This window comes from Lampris incognitus, chromosome 9 (genome assembly GCF_029633865.1).
Source record: "Lampris incognitus isolate fLamInc1 chromosome 9, fLamInc1.hap2, whole genome shotgun sequence".
Classification (NCBI taxonomy): domain Eukaryota; kingdom Metazoa; phylum Chordata; class Actinopteri; order Lampriformes; family Lampridae; genus Lampris; species Lampris incognitus.
In genome coordinates, this window is record NC_079219.1 from 50231104 (window position 1) to 50241885 (window position 10782).

Here is a 10782-nt window from a genome sequence, read left to right on the forward strand (position 1 = left end):
AATTTATACTTAGATTTCCTGGGAGATAATTACACAAAATAGGGGGTATTTTGTTATTCCAAACGGAGGCACCACATCATTTAGCCAGAATAAGGTCATGTAAAGTAACTCTAATGGGCTGTACCATCTACCACACTTAAGAAATTAGGCTCCTAGAGACACAATAGTAAATACACTATAAATAGTGCCGAAGAAAGGTTACACAGAGGAAAGTGCCCCCCCCCCCGTCACCATCTTACGTGACAGCAATGGTGTGGTATATAATTCTCGTACTGCAATGCCTGATGCTCCTACAGTGTTAACATATTGTAGTGAGTTCGGGGGGCAGCTGGAAACCGCCGCAGCCGGTACACGAACCCGGTTCTCCCGCACAACGCGCGACTACGTTAACCTGTCGACTAAAGGGTCCGACCCGTTAGCCAAGGGTTAGCGAGTCTACACATCTGTGGTCGTTAACACTACCTGTCATGCCGGGAGCAGGAAGAAGACCCAAGTGCAGACAGTGGAGACAATCTGGGCTAGAACAAAGCTAATCAAACACCGAACTTACAGACAGAAGGTACAAACATCAGGTACAGACAGCAGGGAAGGGAGATTGGGCGCAGGTGCGCAGGAACCGCGCAGCCAATCAGAGAAAGGGGAACAGGTGAGTGAAGCCAGGAAATCAGGGTCACACAGGCAAACGGGCACAGGTAAACTGAAACACCAATCAGGGGATGGGGATGGGCAAGCCCTGATAACCCAGATCACACACCCATGGCAGGACCCCCCCCCCCAAAGGACAGATTCCAGACGTCCCAAACGAACAAACCAGGAGCACAAAGCAGGACTGATGGAGGGGGTCTGGGGGAGGTTGACTGGGGCCAGGGATCTCAGGCAGATGGCCACTCGGGGACCAGAAGTTGAAAACGGCAGGAAAGCCACTTGGGGGCCAGGCTTCGGCGGCAGCGGGACGGCCGTTCGCGGACCAGACTTCGGAGGCGGTGGAACGGCCGCTCTGGGGCCAGACTTGGAGGCGGCGGGACGGCCGCTCAGGGACCAGGCTTTGGAGGAAGCAAGACGGCCACTCGGGAATTCATGATATGATACATGTGATAAACGAATGTCGAATAAACAAATGTTATTAACAAAAATTATCAAATGTCATAATTTTCAATCCATTCATCAAGCTTCTTTGTCAATGTATGTATTAATCGCTCAGTACTCAAGCACCTCAGGGTTAACCATGCTGCATGTCTTGTGGCAACAAAAAAATTGTCACGTGCTTTGTGATAAGTTAAGAGTGCTCATCACTCTCAAGCTTGCAACCTCGAATCCAGGGTGACGATCTTCACTAATAACCCTGGCATTGAGGTGGAAAAATTCTTTTGATTGATATGACGTAACAACGTACGGCATTGAATATCAAAAAGATGCCACATTTTGCCACAAAAAAAACTAAATTTCGCAAGTAAATCAAATTTTTTACTTGGTTTTTGAAATATTTTTTCGAACTGTGCAATCCTTGGAAAGTGCCGATTCTAAAGATACTTTTCTTTTTGTTCTACAATGAGTATTTCTGGAGTTTCAAGCGAACATACAAAAATACACTCTTACTTTATATACAGTTGCAAATCAAAATTATTTAACCTCCACTGCAAATTAGGTTTATTGGCAAAATTAACAAACTATCAGGTGTTTGCAATAAACAAATCAAACAAGAACAATTTAAATAGCTCAACACAACTAATATTACTAGTGGTTTCTCCAAATTCAACACAAAATGTCACTTTTTATGAATACTGCAGTCTCAAAATTATTCAACCCTTTCATGACAAGCATCTTTAGTACTTAGTAGAGCACCCTTTTGCTGTTATGACCTGCTGCAAACGTGATGCATAACCAGCTTCTGTCAGCGTTCCTGAGGAATCTTACCCCATTCCTCATGGGCAATGGCATCCAGTTCACTAATATTCTTGGGTTTGCGTGCTGCAACCGCCTTCTACAAATACCACCAGAGATTTTCTATGTGGTTAAAGTTAGGCGACTGTGATGGCCACTCAAGAATCTTCCAGGACTTCTTCTGAAACCAAGCCTTGGTGGACTTTGAGGTATGCTTGGGATCATTGTCCTGTTGGAAGGTTCAATAACGCCCAAACTTCAGTTTCCTCACAGATGGCATGACGTTTTCTCCTAGGATTTCCTGATACTTGATTGAATCCATCTTGCCCTCCACACTCTGCAGGTTTCCAGTGCCAGAGGAAGCGAAGCAGCCCCAGAGCATCACCAAGCCACCGCCATGCTTCACTGTAGGCAGGGTGTTCTTTTCAGCATATGCTTCATTCTTCCTCCTCCAGACCACTAATACATAGGCCCGAAAAGTTCCAGTTTTGTTTCCTCGCTCCACAGAACAGAATCCCAAAACCTCTTTGGCTTATTTATATGGGTTTGGGCACATTGGAGCTGACTTTTCTTGTGCTTTTGGGTCAGTAGTGGTGTATGTCTTGGAGTTCAGGCATGGAGCCCTTCAGCGTATAGTATATTGTATGGGGGTTTTTTTTGGCAGCTGTTTTACAGTAAAATTACTAGTTTCAGGAAATCCACATTTCGTTTCCCACATTGAAAGCTGTTCATTCATTCTGTTCCTCAGCTGTAGAGAGCGTCCTAACAGGTTGCATCACCGCCTGGTATGGAAACTGTTCTGCCCGTGACTGAGTTGACCTGCAGAGAGTGGTGCCCCCCCCAGAACATCCCTCCCCATCCTGCAGGACACTTACACCAGAAGGGTGAAGACAAGAGCCAAGAAGATCATGAGCGACACTTCTCACCCTAACAATGGACTGTTCAGACTATTGGGGTCTGGTAGACGCTTCTGTAGTCTTAGGGCCAAAACAGAGAGACTAAAGAGAAGTTTCTATCCACAAGCCATAAGAACTCTCAACATATACGACCTTTCACATACTTGAGACAGCTAGGTTTTTTATTTTCTATTTATTGTTTATTTTGACTTAAGAATGCACTGATCTTTTGTCTTTTATCTCTATATACTAGACCTGTCTTTTTTTTCACACAGTGACAGACGGAGTAGCCCCCTTCCTTTCACTGCATGTTTTACTCTGTATTTCTGTGCATTTGACAAGTAAAGTACTTGAACTTGAACTAAAAAGAGTCATCACCATGTCTTTAACACATAATTTTCCTCTGCCTCTGTCAGACAACACTTGTCAGTTACAAGTTCGGTTTTTGCCCACATTCTGCCATCCTGCAGTCGCTCTTACCTTGAAATTTCCTGTTCTGACTATTCAACTGACATTATTCAATATTTCCTTTGCCAATGGGTTGTCACCCCTACGTAAATATCATCACCTTCAGATGTTTTTCCGTGGTCCTCAATATTGTATGCTCATTTAAATGAAACTTTCAGGCTTAAACTTTAATAACTGAACATGACTGTTACTATTAACAGTCAATCCATTCATTAAAAATAGACTATTCTTTACTTTTATTAATATATGAAGTATGTGTCGAATACTTTTGCTACATTTTCTCTTTTACATCAAATTTATATGCTGTTATTCCACCACTATTATAAACCATATCAAAGTTGTATTAAATAACAGCTCATTATCTCATCTTTATGTGGTTTGATATCTTACAAACATGCAACTGATGCATCTGATATGTCTCTGATAATCTGTCTTGAGTCACATGTATGTTATATATTGAGTCATATTTACATTAATGACACCTCTGCAGAGTTTTTGGTTTTTTTTGGCATAGTTATGAGGTATGAACACAGGAAGTGGTGCACTTTGTGACCACAGACTCCAATGCAGGCTGCCAAAACAAGAACAACGTTGGACTGTTTTTCTTATACAAAATGCTCAAGGCCCTGTTGATTATCTTGCATCGCGCAATCATCTGGAGAAAACATGGCGTTTCCTGGATTTTCCTCTGCTTCATGCTCTCAGGTGAACCTTGACACAGTTCTTAAAGGCAGTTAGATAAAATAACTTACAATAAATAACTTAAAGTGTGAGATTTGTGCAGTCAACCTGTGTTTAATTTTCCATTTATATATACGTAGGTGTAGTGTGATAACGCCAAGAAATAGCGATCTACATGATTCTTTAAATTTTGTGTGACTTTAACCTGGACACCCTTTGACCCTTTGATTATTGCTTTCAAGCCCTGCCAGGGTGTCATGAGAAAATGAATGGATGTTTCTGGAGAAGGAACTTTGATTGGGTGTTGCATTTAACAATAAACTATTTTGTGTGGTGTTCAATATATTCTGCATGTTATTTCAGAGTGCTCCTCTGCATGTCCCTCCTGTAAAATGTCTATAAGAGAGGGACACGGCTCTGCTTCAGGCACTGTCCTTATGCCTGCTTTTTGCTTAAATTACATGGTACATTTTCTTGGAAATGAGAGCTTTGAATATTTGGTGTGGAGGGTGAAGCGGACCAGCGACGACCTGGAGCCTCATGTATAAAACTTTGTGGATATTCCACATATTAAACATTAATGCACACACAAATGGCATTACAGTCTTTTAAAGGTCTGCGTGACCACACTGGTCAGGACAATGGTAGTCATTTAGGTCTGTGGTCCAAGGCTGTTTTGAGATGGTTACTATGGGTGAGCTTTTGAAATGGGCCAGAATGGTCCAGAGTTTCAGTGACTGGTTTAAAATGTCTGTGAACAGCAAGCTGATCAGCGTGCTATTTTCGGGGTTGCTCGAGATATGGAGCCTGGTTTTACAGTTCTTCTAGTTTTTATCTGGTCATTCTTGGTTTTGTAAAAACATTATAAGCAGCTATTTTTTTACTTGTGAGAAATGACATCTGTTCACACTAACATCTGCTTCCACTTGATAATGTCTATCGTCTATTACAAATTCATCCAGGAACGCAAACATTTGTTTTCCTCCATCCATCCATTATCCAAACCGTTTTCCTGCTCTCAGGGTCTCAGGGTCAGGATATTTTTTTTTTCTTTACTAAAACCTGAACAACGCTTGAAATCAGTGTTTGTGGTAATTTCTCTGGTAAAATTAAGCTACACCTATATACATACAGTCTGAAAATTGGCCTTAGCATTTATATCCAATTAATATTTATTATTGCTCCCGACTCTGTTGCACTTCATTTTAATTTAATCAGGTCACACAATAACGGTCATCAAACAAAACCCTGGCTCAACCTTGCTGGGGGAAAAAAACACACCAGAAATCATTAGAAGAATCCTGAAGGTTTTCAACAGAGGCAACTGTTAAAACCATCAGATTCTTGTGTGTTTTTGACACTGATCGAATGGTTTTCATGGTTTCCATCAGAAACCGTTAACCAGATCCTGATGGTTTCCAATAGAGTACAACATGCTCTTATGGTTTCTATCAGACAAATATAGTACATACCTTAAAACAATAAATTACAATTCCAAATGGAACCATTAAAATTATAGCAATTTCTGTAATAGTTGGATTTTTAATTTTTTTTGCAGCAGCAGTAGTTGTGGTGACTGGGGTTAAATGATACTGGAAAAATTATTTGATTCTGTCAGTTTTGTGATGCATCAAAAATTCACAAGCTTCACGCTGTTTAAAAAACAACGATACCATGTACGATCAACATCAGGATTAGCGGTGCTATCTGGCAACAGAGTCTGACAACAATGTGTTATTGAGAGCTGCTGTGTTTATGCAGGTTGGTATTCCAACCGCACACTCCACCGCCGGATATCACTGTTCAGCACACCATCTAGCATCAAGGAGGGAACGACCTTGTGAATCATGTTTGACTGGAAAAAAAACCTGCTTAAAGGGCGTTTATAGCTGTTTGATGAAGAATAGCTTGTGTCACTGTAAGTGTTCCATGCAACATATGAAAGAAAGACATAGATTTTTAGTGGAATAGGGTCTGCTCTGATATTCCCACCAGGAGTAAAATGAATCCCAACAAATCAACAACGCAGCTTTGCATGGTGAGGTGGAAAGGGAGCTGTGTCATCTGTCAGAGTTTGTAAGGTCCTAGCACACTGTATACATGTTTTGTTAAGCACATGTGATGCTCAACCTGCCTGACACACTTTTTAAGCCCTTACCCACTGTCAGAACTTAACATGCTGAAACTTCACGGGTTCATTCAATTTAGGGTTCTGATTCTGTTTCCATCGGCGATGGCCTGATTTGAGAGATAGCTCCTGGATTCTAATTCAGGCCCTGCTCAGGAGGAAATAACGAATCAGAGTAGCGAGAAGATTGTGGCAGAGCTAACGGCACCGTCGATAATGATCAGTCAAGTTATCCGTCATTGAACCATCACCACTACGCGCCAGCTGCAACCACCATTTTTGAAAACAGTGGCGGGAGGTCCACTATTGTTTGCTGTGCACGACAACAGCATCATGCACTGGCAATGTGATCGTCGATTTTTGTGTGGTATTTTCCAAGCTTTGTGGCTCTTGAAATATAGCAGAAACAAAAACAAGAACCTGTACCAGAACACAAGCTCTTAGATGTTCTGGAAACAGGGTACGGGTTGTTAAGTTCCGACAGTGGGTAAGGGCTGATAGTTGAACATACAATGACCCTAAAATGGCCCCATTGACAAAGATTCTGTTCTCTTTTGTCACAGGAAGTCACTCCCTCATCAAAGTTGAGCAGATTCCAGTAGTTGTGTCACCACTGAGTCATAATGTCACCCTGAAGTGTGAACTTATCTATTCCTCTGAAGACAAGCCCACCAACATACCTATTCTCTACTGGGAGCTCTTAAGTTCCGATCGAGACCCCCCACCCAGACTGTGGCCCAAGGGAGAACCGTATGAGGGACGGGTGGAGCAACTGGAAACCAATGCCACAGCCCAGAACAAGTCCATACTTCTGAAGGACGTCCGGTGGGAGGACAGTGGGGTTTATCAGTGTAAACTGTCCATCAAAACAAAAAGCGCAGGATATGGAAGGATAAAAGGGAGAGGAACTGTGCTGAGGGTGTTCGGTAAACATGCTGATTTATCCCCCCCCCCCCCGCATTTCTGTGATTAGTTGTTCCTTATTCATGAGGTGTGTTGTATCATGGTTAATATGGCATACGTATATGTTATAGTGAATGTGTATTTTTGTGTGCTAATGCATGCACGCCCATCTTTGTTTTGTCACGTTGCTTTTCAGACGCCATCTTCTTCAACGCCACTGCTGAGCATGACAACCAGCTCCAATGTGCTGTGAGGGTATCCCACGACCTTGGCTTTGTTCTGTCTGTGACCCACGATGGACTCAAGCAAACCATCGATTCCATCGCAGGAAACAACGTTTCAGATCTGCCGTACGTTCCTCTCGCTGGTAGTGTTCCCTTGAGCAAATTCGGGGACTATGAATGTCAACTCCACCTGAACGACACGCTGATAGACAGAAGGACTTTTCAGCACAACCCACCTGGTAATAATTCTTTCATGTAGTGTGTTATTCTTTAGGTAGGTGTGTGTGTGTGTGTGTGTTTTCATTTATCTACACTCGTTAGGACCAAATATCCTCTTAAAGATGGTCAAATTAAAAACCATCTACCTAGTGGGGACGATGTTTGATCCCAAATGATTTTTTTTCTGAGCTAGGGGTACATGGCTAGGGTTACAACCAGGCTTATGGTTACGCTTAGGTCTAGTCCTAAAGTTGGGTAGGCTTACGGTGAAGGGTAAGGATAGGATTAGATTTGGGTTATTTTTTCAATTTAAGGTTAAGGTCAGGGTTAATTTTAGGGTATGGGGTTAGGGAAATAGGATTTTGACCCCAAAATAAATCCTTAAGAAAATATGGTGTGTGTGTGTGTGTGTGTGTGTGAGTGTGTGTGTACACTCACCTGTACACCTACATGTGCTACTGCTTTAAATGGTTAGTGGTGGGCTTGTGAGCTGAGAGTTTCTGTTTCAAATCCCCAACAGCAACAACCAACCGGGTAGGGGGAGGAAAAAGAAAGAGGATTCCTGTCCCTCAGCAACTGCCATTATAGCGCCTTTGACCAAATAAAAGCCCAATTTACAACTCTTCGGGTGCAGTGCACAATAGCAGGAAGACTGCCAAAGAAAGGGGAATCAATTCATCTGGACACAACGTTTATTCACAGATACGTTTCATCACTCATCTAAGTGACCACTACAGTCTAAACTGACTGCAGATACCCCCCCCCTCCACCCCGCTTATAAACAATACAGTGGCATAACGACCGAAACCAAAGACCGGTTTCATATGCATATGGGCGTGACCATTAACTAGAATTACAATGGCCATGTGTATTATTCACAGAGGATTGGCGAATGTTTGCAGTGACAGCATTGGAAGATGGTAACAGAAGGACTCTTAGCCCCCCCACTCACCATTCAGGGATGTCGTTCCCTGTTCACATAGATGGCCTCTTTGACTCCCTCTTGAGAGTACATCTGCCGCCATCTCACAATGCTGTGATTGCAAACATTCCCCAATCCTCTGTGAATAGTACACATGGCCATTGTAGCGCTAGTAAATGGTCATGCCCATATGCATAATGAAACCGATCGTTGGTTTGGGTCGTTATGCCACTGTATTGTCTATAAGGGTGGGGATACCTGCAGTCAGCTGAGACTGAAGTGGTCACTTAGATGACTGATGAAGCGTATCTGTCAATAAACATTGTGTCCAGATGAACTGATTCACCTTTGATTTTCTTACCTGGATTGTTATTGATTATTATTATCATTGATTATTGAGCATGCATAAAGACAGTGGAAGGACTGGTTTTGTGTGATGTGTGTAACTATATTGAGGTGTGTGATGTGTGTAACTGTATATTTACGACACATGGCCTTGACGAGTAGTATTAGAACCGGGTCAAAACTTCCTGACTTCATAAAGGGTAAGGCTTTTATGGTTGTGCTAGAGTCTGAGTAACTTTCAGTTAACCAAGTTTCTACCTACATATGATTGAAGGAGAAATGTGTAACATGTTTGTTTACCCAGGATAACTGCGTTATCACTCACGGCACAAGCCTGATCGAGTAGCTGCAGGAGGAGCAAGGACTGACTTACAAAGAATGTAACATCGGTGTGTGTGTGTGTGTGTGTGTGTGTGTGTGTGTGTGTGTGTGTGTGTGTGTGTGTGTGTGTGTGTGTGTGTGTGTGTGTGTGTGTGTGTGTGTGTGAGTGACCTAATCCATGGTTTAACGTCATACCATATGTGTTTGTTGTCCAGAGCCTGAGAAGACAGACTACCCACAACCATGGCTCCTTTACGTGGCCATCCTGCAGACTCCTCTAACCGTTCTGCTGTTCCTGCTCACTGCCATGCTTTTGTATCCCTCTGCTGAGAGAGTCCGTATCCCTGTGGACCGCAGAAAAACCAGTTAGTGTGGCACAGGAGATTAAAGTTGTCATCGCCTAAAAGAGCACCATCTCCAAAAAAAAGAAGAAGAAAAAAAAACCGTTTGGCTTTAAAAAGAAGCTAAAGCCTGCAGCACTTTTGTGAGTTTGACACCATCTGAAGGTGAAGGACCTTCCATAAGTGCTGAGCTGATCTTGGGGCCAAATGATGTAAGCAGAGCAGGATAAACACAGAAGTAGAGTAAAATTAACGACGTGTCTGTTTGATTTAGGTGTGGAAATGAACCAGCATTAATAACAACTACTAGTTTGTCAATGCCGGCTCACTGCGATCTTCTTTTTATAACATAACATGGATGTATATGTACCCTTTGAAGGCTTGTGAATGCCTCAGTTTACCTAGAGAAATGAAAAGTGTACAAATTAAAGGTGTGTAAGAGTACATCTGTCGCTATCTTACAATGCTGTGATTGCAAACATTCCCAAATCCTCTGTGAATAGTACACATGGCCATTGTAACTCTAGTTAATGGTCACATATGAAACTGGTTGCTGGTTTCAGTCGTAATGCAGCTGTATTGTTTATAAGGGCGGGGATACCTGCAGTCAGTTGAGACTGAAGAGATTACTTATTATGCCCCTTTTCCAATACATGGTACCGGCTCAGCCCGACTCGCCTCGCCCTTTTTTTCCCGTTACTGGAAAGTACTGGCATTTTGGTAACTGTCACCACTTTTCTGGTACCACCATTGTCGAGGTTCCAAAAAAACTGGAGCGGGTACCAAAATCAATGTAGACCTCTCTTTTTTTTTAACAATAGAAAATGTTACAGAAAAACAGGGTATTAGCACATATCGGGTTCAATATAATTATACAACTACATCAAAAGAATGCAATAAGGGTATCAGACAGTTAGATAAATAAATGATAATAATGGAGTACATATGTACACAGGGTGCATAGGAGCATTTTTTTTATTAATACCATCAGGTGTGGAGGTGTTCAAGAAAGAGCTGGGTCTTTGGCTTCTTCTTAAAGATGGAGAGGGCTCAGCGGATTGACTGGGGTTTGGTAACTCGTTCCACCACCAGGGAACTACAGAAGACAAGAGTCTGGCTAGTGACTTAGGGCCCTGTTGTGGCAGAATGCCAGGCGCCTTTTTTGGCAGAGCGTAATGAGTGGGGCTGAGTCCAGTAGCGAACCGTGGGGTCTGGCAGTGGGCCGTCATCGGCGCAATGACATTGTAATCAGCCAAATTTTTGGGGGTATTTTTAATATGTCAACAGCTCTGATGCACAGCTCTAACACACACACACACACACACACACACACACACACACACACACAACCAGTAACTCAGCGCCTCAAGATCCACCAATATCAAATCTATTGGATATCAAATAGCCTTTGTCTCTCTCCATACTTGGAAAACAATGAAAAGGCACATGGCAT

At 42.6% G+C, this 10782-nt stretch overlaps 1 protein-coding gene across 1 annotated transcript; it reads left to right on the plus strand.

The window, feature by feature from the left end:
* Positions 1 to 3805: 3805 nt before the first annotated feature.
* On the plus strand, positions 3806 to 9765 carry LOC130118634 (uncharacterized). Its single transcript, XM_056287074.1, has 4 exons — positions 3806 to 3950; positions 6618 to 6980; positions 7154 to 7420; positions 9204 to 9765. The coding sequence occupies exons 1-4, from the start codon at positions 3860 to 3862 to the stop codon at positions 9356 to 9358; spliced, it is 876 nt and encodes a 291-aa protein (XP_056143049.1). The 5' UTR covers positions 3806 to 3859; the 3' UTR covers positions 9359 to 9765.
* Positions 9766 to 10782: the final 1017 nt, after the last annotated feature.

Coding starts and splice junctions, on each gene's coding strand:
- LOC130118634 (XM_056287074.1), top strand. CDS start 3,860: ATGCTCAAGGCCCTGTTGATTATCTTGCATCGCGCAATCATCTGGAGA. Junction 3,951..6,617: donor CCTCTGCTTCATGCTCTCAG/GTGAACCTTGAC, acceptor CTTTTGTCACAG/GAAGTCACTCCCTCATCAAA. Junction 7,421..9,203: donor TTTTCAGCACAACCCACCTG/GTAATAATTCTT, acceptor TTTGTTGTCCAG/AGCCTGAGAAGACAGACTAC.